Below are 26,735 nucleotides of genomic sequence, written 5' to 3'. Positions count from 1 at the left end.
TCTCTGACATAGGAAAGTGCAAGGGGCTGGCCCTGCGGCTTCACCCTGCCCTTGGGCACAGTGGTTGTCCATTTGCAAAGGGTGCAATGGCTCATGAACTCACATATTCCAATGTACCACAGCCTTTGACTTCCAGCTACACCCTCCATGCCAGCCTGTTTAGGACTAGGGACAAGGCCTTTCCAGTGAACACAGGTCATGTCCAGGTCTATCTCACAGTGCCCATCTGCCATGGAGGACCTTCATCCTTTACGGGCTTTTAGTAAAGATGGTCCTGCTCCTTCATGGACTGCGTTCTGGTTTAATGCATCCAAATGGCCTTCACTGAATGGGCCAATTGACTTCTGACATGACTTTTAGCTTTATGTTCCATGTGAAATCAAGAACTTAAAAGATGTAGCAAGTATTCACTTAAAAAAGGGTTCACTCCACGTCCGGCTGTGTAACTAGGCTCATTCTTTCCAACAGCCACAGGACCCGATCCAAATCCCACTGAAAACCTGTCTTTCCATGGGTTACAATGGATTTTGGATCCTGCTTGCAGTCCTTCTCTCTAATAGTTGACCCCAGTCCCAGTTACATATCCTGAGCTAAAGGCAAAAGGTTGTGGGGAGAAGCGAGGTCAAATACTACGATATCTCTTGACTGAGTTGAATGCAGTTGGGAAGCAATCTCCTCTGTGAAATACTGAAGTGAGTCCGTAAACATTTTTAAACAAAGGAAAAAAAACCCAAATAGACAAACACTGGGATGAAACCAGTAGGAAACTTCCCTGACCATGAGGGATGTGAGTGTTGAGGGTCAATTAACATGGATTAAGAGACTGGATGCTGGGTTTTGCACATGGGTTCACCACGCTTACACCAGGAGACATTATTCTGGCTAGGATCTTAACAGGCCTAATTAGGCTGAGCAGAAACAGAGGCAGAGGTACAATGCACATCTCTTCATGTAGTGGTTCAGCTAAGATAACAGACCTGCAGGGCCACAACACCATACTGTGCTAGGATATTCCCTCTGGGGGCAAATTAGGGACCCCTGGGCTGTCTCAGTGCACGACACAGAACGACAAGTCAACCCCTCTGGCACCACGCACACATCCGATGCCTACAACATTGCAGCGAGCCCCGTGCAGACCCGCGTGAGCACATTAACGTTGACAGGGGACGCACAACGCTGACTGCAGACGCACAGCGCGACACGGAGCCACGGATGTGCAAAATGACAGGGCTTTCTATTTTTAACAGCAAGGGATACCCACACGATGAGAGTCATATTGTGGAAGGTGCCTGCGGGGGGGAGAACACAGCGTTTCACCGTGTGCAAACGGCAGGGAGGACAAGGAGCCTTGCTTTTTGGGAGCTCTGCCTTTTCTGGGCCTTGGGCATCATCCCAGGGATTTCCTACGTGGCTTCTGCAGTATTTCAGGTCAAATGCAAAGCCCCCCCCCCAAAAAGGGAAATAACTCCACCTGCCATTTATCTTCCACTGGCATCAGCAAAGTGCTACCTTGAAAATCAGAAGAGCTCACACGTAAATGATGCTAAAGCTGCTGCAACCACAATGATTTTCTCCCACCGGCCTGCCACTGGGGGAAACCAGGTAATCAAACCTATTCTCAGGTATCCAGATTGATACGAAGAAGGATGCTTGTGCCCAAAAGCTTGCAATGAAATACTTTAAAAAAATTTTTTTTGCAAAAATTTAGTTGGTCTAATAAAAATATCACCTTGACCATGAACCTATTCTCATGCATCTCAGAGAGGAGCCTGCGTCTCTGTAGAGAAGCTGCCCCTCCACATGCACACTGGCAGGACAGATGACAGAATATACCCAGGCGATGGCTTGGAAACAAGCCGTTTCTGCCTCTGAGAGGAAACCAGCAGGACTCGCTGAGGCTGGGATATGCCTAGCTGCTGAAACTGTGCCTGAGCTGGATTTAAATGGAAAGACGCTGCTGTCCCGTGGCAAGCAGGGATCTCAAGAGTGCACTTCAGGAGTCCAAAAAAGCTTCCACTTGCAGGGAATGCAGCTGTGATGCCAACTCCCCTGGGCTTCCACGGACCACCCGATTCCCCACGACCACCAGCCATTGCCTGCTCCGAATTTCAGGAGGGGAGAATGTGCCTGGAGGACCTGAATTCAGGCAAACCATGGGGGAAAGCCACGCAATCCACTTTGCATTTGCAAACCACTACAGTCAAACCACCTTGGCTGTCCACCTGGCTGTCCCCGCCAGCCACGGAGAACCCGGAGATGGCTGCATGCCGCGTGAATGCCAATTGCTATTCAAGGGAACAAAACGGCTGCGCTCTGGGGGCAGGTTAAGGCCGGTCAAGGGGCGAGAGCTTGAAAGGCAGAAGAACAATTCGGTTCCCGTCAGGACGACATGACAACACACCCAGGAGCGAGCGCCGGCAGGGCAGGGCAAGAGAAGCATTTACCTACTTTCCAGGGCAGCTCTCGAGGAGGTCTTCACGCACTGCCGGGGCAACTGTCACAACACAATGCAACTAACAACGGATGCAGAGAAATAAAGGTGAACACAATAACACATAGACACAAAGAAAGAAGAAAATTAATACGGTGGAAATTAAAATAAAGCACGACAATACAACCCAGAACAAAACCAAAATGTATAATTAAAAAGAACAAAAAAAAGGAAAAAAAGAAATACACTTGGCGAGTTTATAATGCGCATTAAAAAAAAAACAAAAAAAGCCATAAAATGATTCAATTCATGGAAAAACTGAATGGGCTGGATGGTAACATCAGCGTCTGAAGGGAAACGGGAGGAAGGGCTGGAAGAGCAGGTACCTGTACATGGGAACGGTGACCGTGCGTTCGTAGTACTGCCAGGTGGAGCGCAGGTCCGTTCGAGAGAGGTTGGTGGCGTAAAACCTCCAAGCAGCCTGCGGGCGAGAAGGGAGCTGGGTGGGTGAGCGAAAACCAGCTCTAAGGATCCCTCCTGCCCCTGTCCGCTGATTCACAGCAAGGAAACCACAGGCAGCACCTCCCCTCCAGGACCACCACGACTGGAGGCAGCTGATAGTGGAAGGAAGGGTTTACCTGGGGACTTGAAACAAGAATACCTGAAAGAAATGATGGGACTGGCTTTGAAACGGCTGTCCTGGCTTTTGGTTGGTTATGGTATGCATAAAGCAAAATCACATTATTATTGATTTATTATTATGGATTATTAGTAGGAGTGTTGCCAGCAGATGGAGGGAAGTGATTCTTCCCCTCTATTCGGCACTGGGGAGGCCACATCTGGAGTCCTGTGTCCAGATGTGGGCCCCCACTACAGAAAGGATGTGGACACGTTGGAGAGAGTCCAGCGGAGGGCAATGAAAATGGTTCAGGGGTTGGGGCACTTGACCGGTGAGGAGAGGTTGAGGGAATTGGGCATATTCAGTCTGCAGAAGAGAAGACCGAGGGGGATTGAATAGCAGCCTTCACCTCCCTGCAGGGGGGCTGCAAAGAGGATGGAGCTGGACTGCTCTCAGTGGGGACAGATGACAGAACAAGGAGCAATGGGCTCACGTTGCAGCAAGGAAAGTTGAGGTTTGAGGTGAGAGGAGAATTTGGCCGTAATTGGTCTATATTTTCAGGGACCTCAAAACTCACTTCTTTTTTGACTTAGACTGTAGTGAAACAAGGATGACACCAAGTTACTCCTCTCACCTAACCTTTCGGATCAGAAATGCCTTTTCCTGGTACTAAGGACTTACAGCGATTGACAGATGATGCATCGAATGCCTGTTACAGGCCACTAAAGAGTTAACTAGCTTGGGTGTTTTGAGGGGTTTTTCCCCCATTTTTTTTTAAAGTGACGTTACTTTCAAAATCTTTAAGCTGGGGATCCAGACAGCTGTATGCACAGACATCTGTTCTTGGTAAAAAAAAGTGTTCCTGAATGCAGCCTCGTATTGTATCAATAGAAAATTTCTCCTTGTGTAAAACCAGTTTGGGGGGAAACAGACTGCCGTAATGAATTTGTCTGCATTAGCGCTAATGAAGTGAGGCTGGATTTTGTTACTTTGCTTCCCCAGCTTGGCGGACGGCATACGCTTCTATCCCATGGCTGGTTTCCTTGCATTTATTTTTAAGCAACACCAGTTGCCAGCTGTTGTCTGGCACCTTCCACACTGCCTCGAACTGTCACCTTTCCACCTTCTCCAGCGTTTTTGCAAAAAATGTGACCCAGTGTATCTGAAAGGCTTGAATACAAAGGCTCCTGACTGGGGACCTGCCTGTGGGACTGCTGGATTCACTTTTGCTGTCATTTTGCCTGCCCCTTCAAGGCACTCTTCTGTGTAAGACCAAGTAAGAGCTCCTTCCTATGGAGAAATGGGGGTTTGGGATTTGCTGGGCTTTGGATGAAGTCCCAATGACTATGATGGCATGAGATCAGGCCTGCCATGACAATGGGGCCACAGGTGCTCCAATCCTACATTTAATAAAGAGGGTCTGACAGCAAGAGGGCAAGCGCACATACGACTCTGTTTTGTATTAGGCCGACTTCCAATGCTCCTCTGTTTAGTAGCAGTGGCAAATATTGAGGGAGATGGATGGGTCGTAGGAATAAAGTGGGTCATTTCCCATTAGCCGGTCAGTGGTGAAGACCTGGGACTACATGCCATCTCATTTGAGGATAGTGGAGATGGTGGCATTAGGACAACTTGCCATCTCTCAGCTATTTATATTGGCCTAGAGGGGCCACTGCCCCACAAGTTCAGGCAGAGCATCTTCACTTCACCCCAATGTAGTATGCCGACTCCCTGCCTGCTATACAAGTGGGGCAGAATATAAAAGGGGGGCTGAGGATCTTGTTCATGGAGTCAGCCATGGGTTGGGCAGAGTGTGGCTGACAGACCAGTCCAGAGTGGACTTCATAGCGACCCATTACCATTTCTCAGGAGGAGAAGCTGAGGTGCGCTGGAAGCCCGTGGTGAAGGCGACGCATGCAGTCCTTGCTTGCACCGAGCCAACTTTGGCTGCATTAAGATTCCCTCACTTGCATGAGTATACACAGTTCTCCCCAAATTAACCCCCGAATGCAATCGCCTTTGGGCTGTCCAACCAGACCTGGCTTCTTAACACCCATGCCTTCAAAACCAGGGGTTGCTCCTTATGTTTAACACGTGCAAACATCCAAACTGCCCTGGAGGTGCTTCCTAGGGCTCCTCTTTGCTGGATGAGACCGAGTGATCCCAAGCAGTGTGAGAGCCCATGCGATGCGGGTCTAGCATCGGTGCTGGGGGCGGCTGTCCCTGGCTGCTGCTTGCTTACCTGAATCAGGCCAGCTGCAGGGTTTCGCCTCTTCTCAAAGTGCTTTTGCCGATGTTGTTCCTGAACCTTCAGAGCAAACCCAGAACCTAAAATGCCCTGGAAGACAGAAATGGGACATGCATTGGACTTGTGCTATGCAGCTGTGTTTGTGGCAGCTCTCATGCGACCACATTTCTCCTCCAATTCATTCACTTCCTACCCAACACCATCCCCTCTAAAATGTCACAAAAGGCCATGCCACGAGGGCAACCAGCTCCCCTTCCCACAAACACTGCAATACAACACAAGCCCTTCCCTCCCCGCTGCAGCCAACCCAGGATCCTCAGGCAGGAAAAAAAAACCACGTCTGTGCAGCGCCCTCTTTAAACCCGCATCAAAATAATCCCGGCGAGTGGAAAAAAAATCACTCGGTTGTTGGTTGGAGACAATTTTGGACTGTGCAAGTGCCGGTGGGGAAAAAAGGCTGGGCAAAAGTTTTCCCAGGCTTGTTATTCTGGCAGAACAACGTCCTGAATTTGGAGCCGGCCCAATTCATTCAGACGTCATGACCCCTGTGCAATTGGAGAGGCGTGCACCGGCGCAATTTCAGCCCCCCCAGGGTCAAAGCCCCCCGAGGTTGGCTGATAGCAATAAGGCTCGTTATATTCAGCTGCTTACTTACAGCAGGAAGGGCAAAGAAGGAAACCCCGATAAGGGTGAAAGTGGCAGCAAGGAGGCGCCCGTTCCAGGTCTGTGGGTACTTGTCCCCGTAGCCGATGGTCGTCAGTGTGATCTAGGAGGGAGATGAGACAACATCAAAGCCTGTTTGCTCCAGTGGCCATGTTTATCTACCCCGAGTTAATGCCTGTGCCAGCTGAGAAAGCCGCTTGTGTCTCTCTCTTCAAGAGCTCCTGAAAGCCACTGCCTGGTGCAGCATCTCAGCCTGGCCATACCTCCTCTCTCCCCTGATCTGTCCCTTCATTCCTTCAATCAGAGCAGCCTAAACACCAAATTATGCCTACCCTGTGGCCCCTGTCCTCAGCTGGCCTTGCCCAGGGCTGCAAAGGGAAATTTGGGGCAAGATACTGCAAACTGCAGCCCCATGCTAGATCCACAAAGCAACCCCCTTCCTCCCACTGCTCCAGGGAAGAGGGTGCGAGCTTTTACTGCAGTCACTCAGGATGGGCAGCTCTTACCATCCCAGAGACATATCTAGGTTATTGCCATCTGCTGCAAATGCTTCTGCTGGTCCAAAACCTCCCTGTAGGAGACTGGATCGCTCCTTCAGGACTGAGAACAATAACACAGTGGCCCCCACGCTCTTGTTTAGCATCTCAGCCGAGGCTTTTGCAAATCAGGCAGAGCTGTTTGCATGCATAAAGATTTGAAACTGTTTATTCCTAATCTTTCCAACAGTGCTTATTAACTGGTTTCCCTTCCAATTTCAAAACAGCATATTACGCTGACGGTATGAATTACTGCTGCTTCATACATCCTAATTTAGAGATTTTTTTTCCCCCCAGCAGTATTGCAATGCTGTTCCAGGCAGGGGCTGAAAGATTGGTATGTACATGTTGTGAGAGCAGAGGAGAGATGTGGTTGGGACGTACTATAAAATGGGGAAACAGATACAAGCAGAGATTTATTTTCTGGGTTTCCTTGGTTAAGGATGGGGGGGACTTTGATGGATGGCTTTTAGTGCCAGAAAGTCTGCTCAAGGCAGCCCAGGACCCAGCCTTCCCTGATAGTCCAGACAGAAAGTGGAGGCAGAGCCGGCAGAGATGACCTGATTCAGAAAGCTTTCCACATACCCTCTGCCAGCTGGACCCTGAGGGCTCAGATGAAAGCTGCCATCCTTTCCACCTGCTTGGGCACAGACACCTCTGAAGTCTAAAACAGCATCCCTAAACCCACACCATGTGCTTAGTGAAGCTGCGTGCGTGTCAGCTGAAAACAAAATGATGTATAAATAAGTGTGGGTCTTGATTAGTGGCTTTCCCCACAGCAGTTTCTAATCAGAAGTATTAAGTGCACTATCAATTAGATGCCATTTACACAAAGCATTTAGCATGTGAATGGCTCTTCTATATTGAATCACAAACTTGACACCGCTTCATTTGGTAATCACTGAATTGTTAACGAACGGTTTATAGCCAAGAGTTACCTGGGGGGATGCCATCGAAAAGGATACAGACATTCCCCAAATGGTTGGGATGCTGGAATTATGACCCGAATCTACTTTTAGACCAGGAAACAACTGCAGATGCCAGACACCCTACAAGGGTATTTAGGCATTGTACTAGATGGTCTAAGCAGTGGATACTGCTTGTATGCATATCAAATATGCTTAGAACAAGCTGTTCCTGAAGTCAGTGACCTTTGTTTACACTGATTTTGGGAAAGGGCATGTTCCCCTTCAACGCGGAGACTTTCTTCAATGTAGAGGATAAACAGAGCACGCTGCAAATGCATGAGACCACCCCCTCTGCCCCAAAATGCTTACAGCCCCCGTAATGTGTGATGCAAAATTCATCCAGAATAAATACATTAATAAAGCACATTTGGGTAGCTTTTAAAAAATTTTATAACAACGAGAGTTGAAGAATGAATTAAAAATACAAGTACAGTCCTTCAAAGCAGGCGAATCTCGCTCTTCTGAGGTATCCTCTCTCCTGTGCCATTCATTTTCAGTTCAAGGGCCACTAATCTGTTTTTTAGGGCCACAGTGAATAGCCAGGACCACATTAATAAACAGCCTGTTCTTACCAGCGATGGGCTCAACTTGCAAAAATTGGGATCGGAGGTAGAAATCTGACCCCGCTGGAGGCAATGGCATAAATCCTGTTCACTTGATTTCGCCCATAAAACCTGAACTTCCCTGATTTCCAGAACTCAGACCTCATGCAAGGGAAAGCAATGAAGCAGGAATGAGAACGAAGGCTCGATAATGGCCTTGGGAAATGCCGAGAACCACACACCACTACTCCAGGCCAAATTTTCAATTAAATATTGTGTTTTAATGGGAAAAAAAGGAAGGAAAAACACTCAATGAATTGCTTGCAGTGCTTTCCCTCCTTTTTGAGATCTGAGTTGGATCAGCAGGGAGCACAGCTTTGAGCCCATCTGTCTCCAGATCGGGGTGGCACCTGGGTTGGGACTAGTTCTTAGTTTTGCTCTCTGGTTGCATCAAGGCCTGCTCTGTTTTTCTAACTGTAATCAATGCACTTAAAAACTTTGAACCACCACTGAACTGACTTCACAGCAGGTTTGTGTCCCCTTTGTTGAATCAGCTGACTCTTTCCAAAGCTTGGAGCTGTTCAGACCATGGATTCTGGTCAGGACCCCGTTGGCAGGTCTTACAAGCTTTGCAACGAGGCCCAGATTGGCTTCCGGAAGTGCCGGAGCAGGAGAACAATGAACAAAGTAGATTAAAACCTCATTAATTCCTTCTTTGTCAATCTGCTAATCCAATAATTCACATGCACACGCACAAACGTGCGCACAGAAAAACTAAAGCAGTGCCCTTTCCTCTCTTGTCAGCCAAGATTTAATAGCAGAGTGCCTTCAGTAGCAAGGCCTTTTCTATTACAAAGACCCCATTAATCTTACAAAAACATACTACAGTGCATTTAACCGCACACTCTGAAGAATGATCATAAATAATTAAAAGCAAGCAGCACTTGTCAAAATAAATGATCAGAGGCGCATTTTTGTAATGCGGCATCTTTGATGGACGTGGCTCAACTGTTGCAGAACAACTAATCCCATGCAAGGGGGAAGTATGGAGCTGTAATACCCCCATGGGAATTGTGCCTATGGTATTCCCAAGAAACACAAGTGCTGTACCGTGGCTTCTCTGCTTATGCTAGGTGTCTGCTCATAGAAGCTAATGAGAATCTCTTCGTTGGCCAAATTCAATACCCAGAATGAGTCCTTTGGCTACTACCGCGAAGTTTCTGCTGTGTTGATCACTCTGTTCAGGACTGAAAAGAAGAGCTGATCACCTCCCAGTCTGCTTCTGGCATCCACAACCTCTCCAAAGTTTGGAAGGGACTTTAAGGTCATTGAGTCCAACCTTCTGCACAGATTTGCTGCTCCCAAGCCACCCCAAACAAATGCCTCTCCAACCTCGTCTTCTTAAACCGCTCCCACATTTAAGACAGCAGCCCTGCAGTCCAAATTTCAACGTGCCACGATTATTCTCCTGCCTCCAAATTTAGGGTGGCACTCCATTTAATAACCCAGTAAAATAGCTGGGGTTTTTTGGCCTGTTCGTGCCAAAGTACATGGTTCAGGCTGTCTTCATCTAGCCCTGAGAGCAGATGGGAGCTTTTCTGCTGCCTTCCCAGCTTCAGATAATTCATGGAAGGAGAGACTGCAGCATTTTCTAAAAGGGATCATTTGAGAGAGATATCTAATTTGAGTAGCCCAGAATCATTTAATAATGACGCTAACCAACTGCTCATAAGTCAATTCCTCTCCTAAGAGAAGATGGAGGGTTGATGGCTATTTCATTTTAATAGCAGGCAGCTGTTTTGCAGAAATTACTCACCAGGCCCCACCAGAGTGCATCTGCGTAGGTATCAAAGTGGTCGTTCTCTCCTTTCTCAGCCAAGTACACCAGGAAGGAGGCCAGAATCAGGCAGAGGAAACCAATATACCAGGCAGTAATCAACTCCTGCAAGACAGATAGGAAAGAGGACAAAATAATGGGACTGTCACCCTCAAGGGTGTTCCCAAAGGCAGGGACAGGCTTGCAGTGCTGAACCTTCCCATGAGACTTTCCAACTAGTAATAGTAGTTGTCGCCTTATGGGAGAGCCGAGATGGGGGCTCTTTCTGTAATAAATCAGAGACCCTCCCTGCCCTGAAGAGCTGACCATGTGAAAGGAGGAGGTAAAGGGTGAGAGAGAGGAAGGATGGCTTTCTCCATTGGCATTGAGACACGGGGAGCTGAGCTAAGTCACACAGGGGGAATCTGTGGTACAGTGCAGAACTGAGACCACATCACTTCTGCGCTGGGAACACATCTGCATCTACATGGAAACCAGCTGCAAAGTTTGCATCTGGATTTTATATCCTAGTTTCAAAACCCTTTGGATGTGACAATGCCCTGTTTCATGGACAGGGGTGATGTGGTATGAGGTAATGTAGCTTATTTCACCCTGTTTAGGAAAAGCACCCCTCTGGGCTTAATATGCATTTGGAGAATACTTGGTAGCAGAAACAAGAGACTGGATTAGCTGCATGAGTGTGAAGAAGAGCAGGTGGGATTTGCATGGGGTTGGCTGCAGCTCACTTGGTGTCATACGAACATATAGTTTGGTTCTCGCTTGGGCAGAGCTCAGTGGAGTTTAGCTCTGAATGTGTGGAGAGAAATGTGGATGGAGTTTGCAATCAATCAAGAAAGTCTCTAGGTGTATCACCTTGTTTCTGGTTTCCTCAAATGCAGAGTTTCACTTGCAGGACAATGCACATAACGGTGCAGAAGGAGGAAGTGGTACTTAATTTCCCCCCTTCTTTTAATATTGCATTCACACTGCACAGAAATGAGAACACATTTGAACCATACCTATTCTTTCGAATAGGCCTTCAATAACCAAAGTTGCCATGTCAAAAATCAAGATATTGTTTCATTTTATTAAACCGTAGGTGGAATAGGATGGCACACGCTTTCCCGCACCCCCAGCATCTGACCCCTAAAATTATTCTTCAGCAGGCGTGAACAGTTAGTTGAGACTCTTTGCAGCCTGTTGTAGAAGGGGGGCAACAGGGTGATATCACCTACATGTGCCAGGGTAAATCAAGACTCTTTAAACGGTTACAATTTTTGGGTATGTCAATACAAGAGCAGGCGAAGGAAGTATCGTTTCTGAGATATCTGCTAAGGTTTCAACAGGAAGCAAATAGCAGGAAATAGGTCGGATATTGCCTAAATTAAGTGACAGGAAACAAAACGTGATTGAGTGCTTCTCCAAACGGGGGAAAGGCCGATAATGCCACACACTGGGGATCACTTCTGTGACTAGTATGAATGCACCATTTCCCGATGATTAGGGGGCGGACTGTGGTGCCCTCTGATAGCTGACTCCAGTGGGGAAAATGTGCATCCTCTCTGCAACATGCATTTTGGTATAAACAGGCACTAATTACTAATCCCGAGGCATTCTGGTTTTGAAGATCATTAGTGCAGCTCCTGTCCAAGATGCTTCCTACCAATGACAGTCAAACACATACCATAATAAATCAGCAAAGACATGGAGACCAATCTAGCTGCCCAGGTGTCGCTCACCTTACTGTGGGCATAGACGACGGAGCCTAGGAGTTTCCAAGTGCCTCCTCGGCGGTCCATCCGTATCATGCGCAGGATCTGCAGGAACCGCAAACTCCTCAGTGCCGACGTGGCAAAGACGTTCCCTTGGGATCCCGCGGCCAGCACGGCAATGGAGGCGATCAGCACCATGATGTCTGCAAGGAAGGAGCGTGAGACGGCTCATCAGAGGTCTCACGCACCAACCATCAGCCCCACCACCCCTGGGTGGGCGCTTCCAAACTGGCATATCCAGCTCACTGTTCTTGGTGCAATGACACTGGCGCTCGGATGGATTCATTCGACCCCTCAGACATTACCTCTGTTCTAGCCTTCCCTTATAATCTGGAGTTAGTTTGGTGCCATCATCCAGTGGTACTATTGACTGTGCCAACTGAGAGATACACACTGCCTCCTCCACATCTGCCTAGCCAAAGCCAAGTAGAGTCTCAGATGTCCCGCTTCACTTCATGCCCTCAGCTAGTCTGCTCTTGCACTGACATCTTCAGTGTATTATATAGTGTCTATCCCTATATCATTCAACGTCCCCCTTCCAGAGCTGGAGAGCAACCAGCAAAGATGCTAACACCTACCAGCTCTCCATCAGGGGAACAGGCGTGTGCATATTGCAGAGAGCAAGGGCTGTATCGCATGCCATTGCATGGCAATGGCTGTATTGCAAGGGCTGTATTGCATGGCATTATACCTTCTGGAGGAGGCATAATGCCATGCAAGCCAATATTCACCTCAAGAGACTGATCCACTGCATGGCTGAATGAAACTCATTCCTCCTCTCCTCGCTTTTCCCCTCTTGGACAAATGGAGCCAAGAGTCCAAGGCCTGAGCTCTGGTTTGATGCACAATGCAACAGCTCGGGGTTGGAATAAGCACCTCCAAAGCGCCTGCCCTTGTTCCACCCACGCTCCACGTAGGGACCACCTTGCAATGTGAACACCTAATGCCTAACTCACTAAGGCAAGCCTGAAGGCCTGTGTTTCAGGAAGGACAATTTCAGCCCTTTTTTCTTGTTTGAGGAAAAGCGGGTGCATTTTTAAGAGGAAAGTACTAAACATGGACCCAAACCATAAGCCCTGAACCCTCAGGCCATTTAGAAATGGCACCTCAGCTCGATACCTAGGGGTTTGGGTACCCGCAGTCAGGCTCCAGATCCAGCTGTGGGGCCTGGGGCTCACCTCTGGAAAGCAGTGACGATAATCCGGGTAATGCCAATTTTATGGGGAGGCAAAATGGGAGCTGCAGGAAGGTGAAGTGATCCATCAGGCACAGACATGCGGGAGGCATGCGGGCTACCCAACTTCTCCTTTCCTGATATTTCCAAAGCGCCTGTTTCTACACTAAGAGCACTCGATGTCCTCCTCAGGCTGCCTTGACTGATACGGGGACCCGGGCAGAGCCAAGCACCCATCCAGGGTATGGAGAGGCACCAGCGTAGCTCCATCCCTCTCTCCTCTCCGCATGAGCCCGGAGTAACCGAGCATCCGATCCATACATATGCACAGGAAGCCAGGCTTCTCCATAGCAGGTACTTTGCCCTTTAGCTCCCTGTAGGACCTGCACCCCGATACCAGGAATCCCTCAGCTAGATTTCAGACTGGCCACAGTCACACCTCCAGGTTCGGTTCCCGTGCACCCCTCCTCCTGGCATATGGCAAACCCCAGCACGCAGATCCCCCCGGCACACGCTGTACTCGTTCTGCACTCTCAACGGGAGCTGCCCTCACTTCTCAAGCCCACTGCAGCAAGGCAGGTCTTACCGATGACACAGAAGGGCTTGCGAGCAAATTTTAACCTTCCCCTCCAGCCCCGGTATCGACAGCAGCACCCGGCGGCCCAGATTCTGACGAAGTATTCCACGCCGAACACCACGATGGTGACTATTTCCTGCAAGGGAGACCATGCAATTAGTCCAAGAACAAAGCCTGGGGGAGAAAAGACTGCAGATTCAATACAGACTGCGTTGGTAATAAAAGTCCATTGTGTTGCATTTTATTTTTTTAAAAGCACCCACTGGTTTCTGTGCTCCAGCAGCGTATTGCAGACCGTTCGGAAACCCGGCTCGGTGTCGGCTGCTCCCAGACTGGTTTTCAGCATCTTTCTGAATGCCCTTGGCTGTCAACTAGCCCTTTGTACCATGCTGCATTTCACTAGGGTCCTTCCAAGCCGCAAAGTGAAAGGACTAAAACTATCGTGAGTCAAAGCTCTGTCGGTCATGTGCCGTTGGTATGGTACTTTTTCCCTGACTTTTTTCCCCCCCCATATTAACGATGCTCACCTCGCCTTTCATGTGTGCTGAGTCTGACAGGGCTCTAATTAGGCTTTCACTGGCTTTTGATATCGGGCGAGGAGATGGTGAGGGGGAGGAGGAAGGGAGAGACAAAGAGCGGGGAACACAATGAATCCTGGGAGCCAGAGGAAGTATCTAATTCTGCCAGCGATCACTCAGCGTGTCACCAGAAGCCGCATTGTCAGTGTATGCAATGTGCCGTGCCAAGCTGTTTAGGTAGGGAAAGTATGCGCCTTTATGTCAGATCAAATCAGCACCAAAATGTTTACAGTGCAGGGCAGGCAGGGACGTACCTAGGCTGGAGCAGCATCTCTTTAAAAGGGCCTCTCGCTAGCTTGTATATTCAGGCCCAGAGCATGGCAGGATGCTTAGGCAGACAAGGATCTTTGGGTAAATGTGATCTCTTTTATTAGACTAACTAACCAGTTGCAGAAATTATTTTCTGCAAGCTTTCCAACACAAACGCCCTTCTTCAAGCGTAGAGACAGGCTGTTGGTGTCCCTAGGCTTGAAGAAGAGTGTTTGTGCTCAAAAGCTTGCAAAGAACAACTTTTCAAACTATTTAGTTGGTCTAATAAAAGATTGCATTTACCCAAAGATTTGGTTGGTGTAATAAAGGAGATTGCATGTACCCAAGGATTTAGTTGGTCTAATAAAAGAGATCCCATTTATCCAAGGATTTAGTTGGCCTAATAAAAGAAATCACATTTACCCAAAGATGTGGTTGGTCTAATAATAGAGATCGCATTTACCCAAAGATTTAGTTGGTCTAATAATAGAGATCACATTTACCCAAGGATTTAGTTGGTCTAATAAAAGAGATTGGATTTACCCAAGGATTTAGTTGGTCTAATAATAGAGATTGCATTTACCCAAGGATTTAGTTGGTCTAATAAAAGAGATTGCATGTACCCAAGGATTTAGTTGGTCTAATAATAGAGATCATATTTACCCAAGGATTTAGTTGGTCTAATAGAAGAGATCATATTTACCCAAGGATTTAGTTGGTCTAATAGAAGAGATCATATTTACCCAAGGATTTAGTTGGTCTAATAGAAGAGATCATATTTACCCAAGGATTTAGTTGATCTCATAACAGAGATTGCTTTTACACAAAGATTTGGCTGGTCTAATAAAACAGACTGCATTTACCCAAGGATTTAGTTGGCCTAATAAAAGAAATCACATTTACCCAAAGGTGTGGTTGGTCTAATAATAGAGATCATATTTACCCAAAGATCTAGTTGGTCTAATAAAAGAGATCGCATTTATCCAAGGATTTAGTTGGCCTAATAAAGGAGATCACATGTACCCAAAGATTTAGTTGGTCTAATAAAAGAGATCGCGTTTAGCCACGGATTTAGTTGGTCTAATAGGAGCTATCACATTTTCCTAGAGAACCTTGCCTGCCTCTGTCCTTACACCAACCCAGCTACAACCAACAACCCTGCAGGATCTTTAGACACACACAGAACTGACAATGGCAGAGACAATTTTCTTTGCCGGGGTCTTAATCATCCTCATTAGACTTTTAGGCCAATTCTCTCTTTGCTCACTAACACCAGTGCAACCCCAGAGCAGCTTCAGTGACTTCAAATTTATATCCAGCATAACCAGGAGGTGCTGCTGGTCCTGTGAGGGGAAGCTAATACAGTGCTATAATCTCTCCAGAAGAGAGAGAGAAGAAAAACTGAGAATAACGATGCCAAGTGAAAGAGGAGTTACTTTGCCAGCTTCCACCTGTTTAGACTGGGAGTCCAATTTGCACTTTCATCTTAAGAAAGGTCCTTGGACCTTCGGGGGTTTAAGGATTATAACAACCCACCCCTTCCTACCAGGGGCTGCCAGGTCTTTGCTTGGAAAGCTGTGCCTGCCGTTAAGGTTGGAAAGCATGGTGAATCCACACAAAGGTCTGCATAAGGGGACAGTGTTTGAAGGATGGATACCTCTTCACCCCTGAAATGTCTCACCATTGTCCAAAAAGAAATGCAAAAATCTAGAACTCTTGGTCCAGAAATGAGACCTTTTATAACAGTGGTCTAAGCTGGCCATTTTTCAAAAAGAAATGCAAACATCTTATTCTTATAAAAGGTATCCTTTCCGGACCAAGAGCTCTAGATTTTTGCATTTCTTTTTGTCTCAGACCAACGCGGCTACCAAAAACATCACCATTTTTCAGATACCGCCTCTGACTGATCCCCTCTTGAATACAGCACCACAAATGCTTGTCCAGGTTAAAAAAGTCAATAGGGTTATAGGTTATTTCCCCCCAACTGTCACACACGTTTTTTATTTGCAACTCTCAGCTTACCAAGATGTAGAGAGCCCCTTCAGAGCTATTTTGGTACTCATCGATGGTTGAAAAAACAGACAGCACGAGGCAGGAGAAGACCAGTAGAAAACTAGACAAGAAAAAAAAAATGATGTCAGTCCTCAAAGCACAAGTTTTGGATAGCTGATCAAACTCTTTAACCCATGGCGTGTTTTCAGATAGGTCGCGTTGTGCTGCCATTATGATATTGCCCCTCTTTATAAAAATATCCTCTCACAGATACTCAGTACAAGGTGACCTGGTGAGAAACTGGTGGTACCCAAACATTGCAAGCTAGGGAAGTCATTGATGCAATGGCATCGTTTGGTGTCATCACGTTGCTGTATCACAGCGAGGTGCCACACAATATGCTCAAAGAAGCTCCCATTTAAACAGCTCCTGGAAAAGAGCATGCATTGGATCGCTTCCCAGCCGGTGACAGCATTACCACACAATCCTGTAAGACGTCTACCTTCACAAGAGCAGCCCCTCCACTTGATTCACCCTTATGAAAGCATTGCAAGTTGTAAGAGCCACCTCTGGGGAAGCAACTGCGGGACAAGTGCATGCCACTACTGTAGGTACCAGGGACCCACAATACCTTTCCTGAGCAATGATATCTTCCTGCCTGATTTCTTGGTGATTATATTACTTGCCCATTGATTCAAAGCTTCTGCCACGTCGCGCGCTGGTTTTATATTTCCAGTTCAGTTTTGAAAATGATGATGATAAAAAAGGACCTCCAATTCACTGGTTTTCAGGTCAAGCAGGGAGAGCAGAAGGCAGATTTGGCTCTTAGCATGCGAGTCTTCTCGGCTACGACAGCGATGCTGAAACCCCTGGTGCTGGCACCACGAAGGCAGAATATTTTATCTGCATCTGGGCTTTTGTGCTGTTGCCCACCAGAGTATCTGAGAGCCAATTATGAGGAGCCTCTCGGGGCTTGCCTGTTCCCCCCGAAGTGTCATTACTGGAGCGGATCTGGATCCGGCCTTCCTAAGTTTGAACCTAATTGTTTCTCTGTCTTCTCAGCCCTCAGTCACACGAGAGAGAAGCGCGCCACTAAACCCTTGCACGTCGCACTGAATATTTAGCGCTCGGCTGTACTTGAACACGCTCCTCTGTCTTGTTTTCCATTGCATCTGGGAGTCGGCTCTGTGTGTGTGAAAATGAAGCCTCTCGCTGTCTGGCAGCAGACACGGTGCTTTGCCTGACAGCGGGGAGAGCATGCCGGGGATGCTGGAGAAATACCTCCTGGAGGGATGGCTCAACACATGAACCCTTTGCAGAAAGCATTGCCAACCTCCAAGCACCTGCAAGGATGGGGGAACTCCAAGGCACAACCAGCTTTCCGGCAAAGGCATTTGCAAGCAGCTCCACAGTTTGGTGGGATAAAAGGCTTTGCAGGATCAATACAGGTGTCTGCAAGCCAGCATGACTGTGCTAAGACTGTGTGGCCCCCGGCAGAGAAAGCACTGAGCTGGCACTCACAAGTCTAGCCCCAGCTTTGCCAATGTCTGATGTGGTGACCTTGAGCAAGTCATTGCCCCTCAGCCTTCCCCCCTGTTTTTGCCCTCTGTAGAAAACTACCAAGAACAGCAGTGATACAGAAATGAGCAGTGGGCTATGAGATCCCCCAGTACGAGGCCACCAGCAAACCCATGACAACCAGTCCAGTGCTGGACCCCTTTTGGCTGCACTGGCCTGGTGCAGGTGTCTCAGTTAATCATAGAAAATGAGGATGGGAAGGGACCTTGGGAGGTCACATCTAGTGCAACCCCCTGCTCCAAGCAGGACCAGCCCCAACTCCATCATCCCAGACAAGGTTTTGTCTGCCAGGTCTCAAAAACCTCCAAGGATGGAGACTGCACCACTGCTCCGGGTAACCTGTTCCAGCGCTTCACCACCTTCATAATGAGGAAGTTTTTCCTAATATCCAACTGAAATTTCCCTTGCTGCAATTTAAGACCATTGCTCCTTGTTCTGTCATCTGCCCCCACTGAGAACAGCCCAGCTCCATCCTCTTTGCAACCCCTCCTGCAGGGAGGTGAAGGCTGCTAATGGGGCTCAGTGAATCCAGCCCACCTCCCACTCCCTCGGCCTCTCTGGTACGTGCTTTGAGATTTTCCAACACACCCTAGTGACCCAAGAGCTCCTCTCACTGACTTTCCCTGCACTTGTGCTCCTAGCTCAGGCACTTTTGCAGATCCTATCCTTGCAGATGATCTGAGATGGGCGTGGAGGAGATGCGGGTGGCAGTGAGATAAGGTGCATTTTACCAGCTACCCTGTCATTCAAACCCAGCCTGTAGCAGCAACAGTAACATCATCTAATGGCTTCTACATGCCCCCTGGGAGTTAAGCTGATCTCAGCCTAGTTCCCAGTGGACGGGTCGCTACCAGTCCTAGCCTACCCCAAATTGGCAGCCCCATGAGTATCCTCTGCACGAAGAGACAAAGGACTGAAAGGGCTACAGACCCAGCTTAGCTAAAAGCAAGGCTTCAGCCTCTGAGGCTGTTGGCTGGCACTTTTCATGAGCACTGGATGCATTAAAACCACTTAAAAAAATGAAAGTGAGCAACACTGGTGCCATCCCCACGTGACAAGGGGAAGCCAGGGACTCCTTCCTGAGGCATTATCTGGCACCAGTTCACAAACCAAGCAAGTCAGCAGGCAAGAGCAAGAACCTGCTCAAGCAAGGGAGGGAAATTAATTTACTAATGATGGATTTGTTGATACAATAAAGCAAGCCGGCTCGGAGATAAACCAAAGGCCTACATTTTGTAAAAGCTTTAAATAATTCATCCCTCTGGCTTTGCCTCGCACTACTGCAAATTGGAATTGGAATATTTATAAGGTGGAGTTCGGCAGGGGGCAGCTGGTCTTCTTTCTGCAAAGAAAATGAGGGTTGGTCCTTAGAGCTCGGCTGTATCACGTCTTTGTGGGTTTGCGATGGCCGTAAACATCCCAGCAATGAGCACAGATAGGCGAGGTTCACAGCACTTAGCCGGATCACGGCATTTATGCAATGCTTGCCGGTTCCCAGAGGGCGAGGGACTTTCGGAGAAACCGCAGCGGGCACTGCGGATCGTAAACAGTGGGGTCGAATCTTGGAGCTGATCCTGCAGCTCCTGGGGAGCCAGGGCAAGGCTGTTTGCTCACAAGGGAATCCCTCTCCTATGCACCAATGCAATGCAAAAGGGTTCATAATGAAGGTAAGCAAATGGCCTTTCCATTCTGCCAGCTTAGACCACTTAGATGCCTCCCCAAAGGCCGTGTATTGGCTTAAACGAGTGGTTTTAGGCACCCCTACTAATGTAGCATTAGCATCTGCCACTTGAATTAATGGGAACTTCAGGCATCTCTCCCAACTGAGGCACCTTGTGCTCACCAAGGAACAAAAAAGCATGCACACAGGCACTTCCCATAGAGCAGCTGACCTGCTGTAACTTCACATCCCAGCTTCCCTCCTGGGAACTTCCTTGTGCCTATACCCTAACAGAGCAAGCTAACATGGCCATTTTAAGGAGACTGGCTCCCTGGAGCTGCCACTCCGAGCTCACCCCACTGAGCACGGTGCACAGGCCCAGGGCAGCTCATCGAGGTGGTTAGCAGCTGTCCCTGGGATGTAAGACAAAGAATGCAACTAAGGCATAAGGATGGTGGGGGAAGCACTGGCTGCTGCACTTTCCCGGCCCAGCACAGATGCTCATTAGCCAGGCATGCTATGTTCAAGACACTCCTGGTAGACAGATCCGCTCATCACAAGGACTCGCTGCTGCCCAGAAGCCCTTACTGTGCATGAAGCTGCTAGAAGCAACAAGTGAATACTGCTGCACATCTGGCAGGTGAACGCCGCCGCACATCTGGCAGGTCTAATTTTATAATGGCATCTCCAACAGGGAGCACTGCTCATCAGAGAATCATAGAGAAGTGAGGCTGGAAGGGACCAGAGGTCATTTGATCCGACCCCCTGCTCAAGCCAGGATCATCCCTATCCAAATCATGCTATCCAAATCCACAATCTAAAACTACCGTCCGCCCAGACACGATGCACGACGTCACACGCGAACTGCCACAGGTAAAGCAGATGGGACCAAAGCTCAGTCTGGAGACAGGATGCAGGACCTGCTCCCCATCCCTTAGTCTACATATAACCTCCTGCCCCACTGCAGCCAAGCTCAGCCAAGCAGTCAGGCATCTGCTCCCATTTTGCACCCGATGATGGAGACAGTCCCCTGACGAAGGAGAAATCTCAGCCTGGCCCAGCCTGAAAGGCAGCACGAGAGAGGGACCGCGATGGGCAGAGAGGTGTCCATGCCTGGGCTGCCTGGCAGAACTAGAAAGGTGGCAGCTAGATGTGGTGCAGCCCACGAGCTAGAAAGAGGTTTCCCCTTTGCATTTCAGAGTCCCAGCCCCTGGAAAAGAGGTGCCTCCAGTAGTTCGGCTTGCAAACCCCTGCGGTTCCTAGGCCTGCTTATCCCCCAGCCTGTGGAGCTGTGCATCTGTAATGTTTCCTTTTCCAGGTAGGAGAAAGCAGCCTAGAGCATCCCTTAGCCTCTTCTTTCCCCTCCTCCCCAAATGGCTATTGATTGCTGGCTGGGTATTGTAATAAACAGAAGAATTCAGCAACAGGTGGGGTTTGGGGTGGTTTTTTTGTAACTTAGAGTCATTCATCAGCTGATCTTAGCTGCGTGCACAGCTGGAGCTGCTGGAGAAGACACCGAGTCTGCCAGAGGATTGCAAACATTCCTCCAGTTTTCCTGGGTCAGCACCGCCCGGGGACCTTAAGTACCAGACTGCAACGGTGTCTCTGTCTGGGCTGGTCCCGAGAAAAGCAAACCTTGCATCTATGCAATGACAGAAGCCACAATCTGGGGCATTCGGCCCTATTCTTGGCCTGGCCTAGATTTTACCACAAAAGCCTACTTCAGAGAGAGACACCTCTGAATACTGAAAGGAAGAATGAAATAAAAAGAAAGAAGCGTGCAGGGTGAGATGGAGCAGAGGAGGGGAAGGAGAAAGGCAGCAAAGCTGGGCTAGTCTGGTTAACAAGCAACAAGGGACATGCTTTTGGAAGCACTAACAGATAAGATGCCCTTTGATGTCCCAGCAATAAAGTCCTAATAAAAATACACATGCACAAACCGTGCCGTCGCTGCTAGACAGGGAACTTGGCAACTGCTGAACAGAAACTGCCAGGGGTAAAAGAACCGATGACTAATTAACAGAGCAGTTTTGTACGTGGTGTTTGTCACCCGACAGCATCCTTGACTGGTCAGGGAAAGGAAAAATCGCTTCATCTGCATAATTCCCAAGAGCCTGACTTGAAAATATGATGTGGGCACATGTGACCCACAAAGAAGGTACAGGACAGGAAGGATGGGTAGCGATGGTCTCTTTGGGCAAAAAGATGCTCATGGAGGATGCAAACTGCATTCCCACAGTGCTGAGGACCCTGGACCCGGGTGGGAGGTCCTCTTTTGGACAAGAGCAAAGCTGTGACACGCGGGCTGGCTTCTTCTCTCTCCATCTCACCCTCTCCCAGCCGCAGCCCTTGCAAGGATGAGCACCACAGGGCAGGAGTAAGAGGGGAGGACCAAGAAGGCTTGAAGCTGATGAGGTTCAGACTACAGCCTAGACTCAATGCACCCCTTGGAAAAGGCCAGCTTTTAGCATTCACTCCCTTTTTAACTATGGAAATATAACAGAGCATTTTGTGACAAAGAATGTAGATGCTCAGAAGGATTTTAAAAGCATGGATTGCTGTTGGAAACCTCTGGGTTTATCGTGCGAGTTGGGGGTAGGAGGGGGTAACGTGCAACACACGTGCCACAAGTGACACGGACAGGCTGCGCGTGGCGTGCAGCAGGTTGGGGTGGGGGACAGGCAGCACCGTGGCAGACCGGGCTGGAAGCAAGAAGCAAAGCAGCAGATTGGGCAGGAGAGCACAGGGCAGGGAGCAGAAAGCAGAGCAGCAGACTGGGCAGAGGAAGGAGTGGCACTCAGGATGAGTCTGAGGCTAAATTTGACAGTGCAAAGCCTGTGTGACACCCCTGCAGCACCCTTGAAAGGATCTCGAGGCACCCCAGAGCGCTGCAACCCCCTGGGTGAGGATCACTGGCCTGGGCAGAGCATGTGAGAAGCCAGATAAGCAGCACGAGGAGGACGGAGGGAGCACAGCTTCTCCTTCCCTTCACTGCTTCCTCCGCCAAGGGACTTCGCAGCTTGTTTTCTTCTCCCAGCCCAAGGGGGCTGCTGAGCAGACACGATGCCCGTGCGTCAGCCAGGAGCTGCGAGTCGTTCGCCCAGGGACACCCCTGTACACACACCCTAGATGCACATCTGTACCGAACGTCCCTGGGGAACCCTCCCTCTCTTGCATGATGGGGCTGGCTACTAATGTTCCCTGGACCTCAAGTTACCAAGACCTCTGCCCTGCTCAGCATACATATCAGGCCCTGCTTGCATTGTGCCCCTCCCAGCAATGGGTATGGCATGTGGGGGGGGACAGGCAGCACCGCGGCAGACCAGGCAGGAAGCAAGAAGCATGCCTTCCCAAGCATGGGCTTATTTCCCTGGTTAAAGAGCTTTTCCCACCTGTCCCCAGCCACCAGGTCCACCCATGGCACCAGAAAGCGAGTGGAGATGGCCGCAGCGCCACGTGGTTACTCCGCTCCTTGCCAAGGAGCAGCCTCCGTCATGTCATCCTTGACAAGCACGGGGCGCCGGTTTGCAAGCATTTCCCCTGGGCTCCTGTTGCCATGGTGCCCAATTAAGAACCGATGCAGATCACTCTTCTAGGTCCAACATTCATTACAGCAGTGCCACGTTTCCACGCTGCGGGGGAGGCTCCAGGAAAGACACCAGCCACGGTCCGATAGCCAGCTACGGAAAGCTGCTACTTCCTCTTCCCGGCTCCACCGCTTCTACCGACACCCATAACCCCGGGTAGAAATCACAACCCCCGTGACATCGGGCCTGCCGCAGACCTGAGTGACACGATACTGCCTGCCCGGGGTGGTTTCAAAGCCATGAGGCTGCAAAACAGCTGTGCCATCCAGGAGAAGGGGCTGTGGCTATTTCTTTTCTTGCCTTTCTTTGGTTTGCTCCTTAATTCAGGTGAGGAAAAAGAACCAGCACCTTCAAGGGAGCATCTCTGGCCTGGCTTATTCAAAGCAACACTTGCAATGCTCAAAAGCAATGCTCAAAACACCGTCCCCTTCTTTAAGGCATCCTAGGCTGGTGCTTCTAGGTATGACCTCTATAGAAATGAACAACAGTATCATCCTCAAACTCAGAGAAAGGTCCACTTCATAGCAGAAAGGTATGGAGAGAGGCAATTTGGGGAAGCTATACATCTGAGTCAAGGTAGATTAGGTACAATTAAACCAGACAGGGCAGAAAAGGGCTCTGAACCATAATGGATTGCTGGGGAAAGGGAAGAGACCAGCAAGGGGTGCGGAGACTGGGATACAATCTAATTTTGAAAACAACATATCTAATCAAAGCAAATTATATCAGCAGCACTGCTTCTGGGTAATGTTAATGTGTAATAGGGAACTTTAATGATATCCCCTCCACTGAATATTACATTAAAGATGCCAGTTCTGCTTAGGACATGGGAGGAGATGATATCCTTTCCAGAGGGGGCAGGGGCCAGATCCTGCTGGATGTATCCATGGAGGTAGAGATACCGGGTCTTGTACTCTGGGCAGGATATTGATGTGCTCTTTGCCCAAGTCAGGATGCTTCTGGGTTTCACCATTCAGATCAGCTGCAATTTTCTCAAGTGTGGGTATTTCAATCAAAGCTTTGGGTTTCAAGCCTATTGTTATGGCAAGAGTAGTTCAGTGGGCAGTGGTACTTTGGGCTAGAAATCAGGAGACCCCTTGTCTAGTCAGACCACAGATGGAGAGCTAGGGGCAGGAGACATCTCCCATTGCACTAGGAACTCTGTGCTCAGCTCCAAAACCTCAGATGCTACCACCATACAGATAAATTCAAATACTGACATATTACCATCCTATGAATACATTCAAATCCCATAAAAACCTGGACTTGCATGCATGAGAGATGCTCACACAATTTTGCAAACTTCTTGTGACAATTGGCTAGCCAGCACAAAATCTGCTTTTCTGCAGAATGACCTTGAATGACAATGGAAAAGAAACAAAGCTATTTAATCCCCTGACCCCAATATATCAATCAATCAAATTGTCTGCAGAAAAGATTTTTTGCAGTAGAAATCACTGAAAAGTTAGACAGTAACAATAACTAGATCCAATGACTTATTCCTGAACTATTTGCCCATAACCGCTTTTTATGTAGGTCCTACAGAAAGGCAGTGTTGCAAAGGATAATGCAGCACCAGGATAATGAAATGCTTTCAGCCCAGCAGCGTGGTGTGCAGATACCTGGAAGTGGAAGTAACCCAAAGCCTGATGTTCATTTTGGGCTTCAGTGGAGTCAAATGGCGAAGGGAGGGTTTAACAGTGCATACAAATGAGGAGGGGGAAACTGGAAGGGAAAAATGCATTTTGTAATGTGGCATTCAAACGCACACGGTAGGAGGAACCATAAATTAAAAACAATAATTACAGCCTCGACAATGACATTTTGGGATGTGAACTACACGCTGACCCAAGCCAGAATTATTACAGGCAATGGATCAGTGCTCCTGACAAGCTTGCTGCCACGATCCCTCCGAAATGCTGACTTGAAAGTAATTCAACCCGTCCATGTAAATGGAAGGCTGCGAAAATGCGGCTCCAACAATGAGCCAGGGTGAAATGACATTTATATGGAAGATAAGCAGAGCTTGTAAAATTCCTTTTAATACCCAGCAGCCCTTATTACCAGCATCAGAGCATTTACAGCTGGACTGAAATCATCAATAACTCTTACTAATAGGGGATGAGGCCCCAGCTAATGGCATGGTCTTGCAGAAAGAGATGATGCCAGGAACCCCTCCAGGAAACAGTTGTGTGAGTTGTTCTTGTTCACATGACTCATCTCATCAGCTCTTAAAATCGGGCTACTAAATAAGGAATTAAGGTGCCTTGTTTTAGGCTTTCACCTTTGAACATCTCAGCCGAAGTCACTTCCTGGAGCTATGCAGCAAGGCAGTAGCAAATCTGGAAAGACAACTCAAGTGTCCTCATGTTCGGGACCCCAATGTCATGGCGAATAAAACTGCCTTTAAACAGATGTCTAGGTTGGGTCTCACGCTAGTTTTGTGCTGATCTGATTTCAGTGAAATGGCTTTTGATTGAAGCCAGTGAGGATGGAAAGAGGAAAAGGCCATAATGAGGTTGGGCGATTGGATGTGGAGCTGAAGAAAACAGGTTTTATACAGAGTATGGATAAATTTATGATGCCCCTTCCATCCATTCATAGCCATCAAGGCTGGGAGTTTGGCTTGGGTTTGGAGTCATGGTTTTTAGGGCCAGAAGGACCATCCTGTTCAACTTTTTGCCAAACACAGGCCATAGCATCCCCTGTCATCTCTGCATAACACCCATGATGATGTTACAGCATCCAAAGCTGCCAAAACCTTGACTGCATCCTGAATTTTATCTGGCCTTTCCCAGATCTCTCTCACTCATCCTCCAAAAGGACCCACCTTCCTCTACTCTCACCTGGACTCCACTGGCATGTGGAGGGGAGAACTACTCATGCGAATGCCCTAGAAAAGGCCAGGGAATAAACTAGAATATTCCCTGGGAATAAACTAGAATAAAAAGCCAGGGAATAAACTAGGCTTTGACAGGCTACAGTGCCCTATGGTTATCTAATGTACTTGGTGTGAGTCTAGGCCTGCTAGATCCCTGCTGCGCCCCAGAAGCCCCCATACCAAACCAGCTTCCACCGTGCAAAACGTTGGCAAGAGCTGAGGTTGATGTTCACGGGATATAAACTTTTATAATCGCACTCAAGAGCAGGAGCCTGCTTCAGGTAACATTCAGACTTGCACATTTCATATCCTTTTATCTGCTAAAAGACACCATGGGAACCCCATTCTGCGAGTGTGATAAATGACAGCAGCTCCCAAGACCTGCCTTTATATTTACTTCCCATAAATATGTGCACGAGGGAGGTTTCACCCACGCAGATGGTCCGGGCGAAGCTCTTTTTTGCTGCTGTGCAAATGAGCGTTTTCATGGCTCAAGGTCCACGCGGTCTTCTCAGACCGGTGCTAAGCAAACGGCTCGAACGGGATGGATGAGACCAGGCAGCCACGACCTTGACCAAGCAGGTCTGGGCACACACCCACAGGTCCTGTGACTTGGGCTGGCTGGGTCCAGAGCACGCACGGATTCACTTTGCAAGAGGGCTTGAGTCGTCCTTATTCACATCATTCGCTCTTCCTCAGAGAGGAACCAGCACATTTTGAAAACTAAGCTTAATAAGTATAACTGCTATAGCTTTTCTAGGCAAAAAGGGGGTTTACAATTCACTACATTTGCCTATTCCTTTTGTTTCTTCTTCACTGAATTGCACAACCTCCCCAATCTCAACAACAGAAAATCACAGACTC

At 48.5% G+C, this 26,735-nt stretch overlaps 1 protein-coding gene across 2 annotated transcripts in view; it reads right to left on the bottom strand.

Annotated features, from left to right (window-relative positions):
• KCNQ2 (potassium voltage-gated channel subfamily Q member 2) overlaps positions 1-26,735 on the bottom strand; it is a 107,202-nt gene that overhangs the window by 51,760 nt on the left and 28,707 nt on the right. For both annotated transcript variants that reach the window (XM_059713193.1, XM_059713194.1), the window contains exons 2-8: positions 16,196-16,286; positions 13,356-13,482; positions 11,563-11,738; positions 9,824-9,949; positions 5,954-6,064; positions 5,293-5,388; positions 2,818-2,912 (exon numbers count right to left, since the gene is read on the bottom strand). In XM_059713193.1, the coding sequence (XP_059569176.1) occupies positions 2,818-2,912; positions 5,293-5,388; positions 5,954-6,064; positions 9,824-9,949; positions 11,563-11,738; positions 13,356-13,482; positions 16,196-16,286 (822 nt within the window). The remainder of the gene's footprint in view (positions 1-2,817; positions 2,913-5,292; positions 5,389-5,953; positions 6,065-9,823; positions 9,950-11,562; positions 11,739-13,355; positions 13,483-16,195; positions 16,287-26,735) is intronic.

Source organism: Alligator mississippiensis, chromosome 9, assembly GCF_030867095.1.
Source record: "Alligator mississippiensis isolate rAllMis1 chromosome 9, rAllMis1, whole genome shotgun sequence".
NCBI lineage: Eukaryota > Metazoa > Chordata > Crocodylia > Alligatoridae > Alligator > Alligator mississippiensis.
Note: the sequence above shows the minus strand (reverse complement) of the source record. Positions and strands in the feature narration are given on the sequence as shown.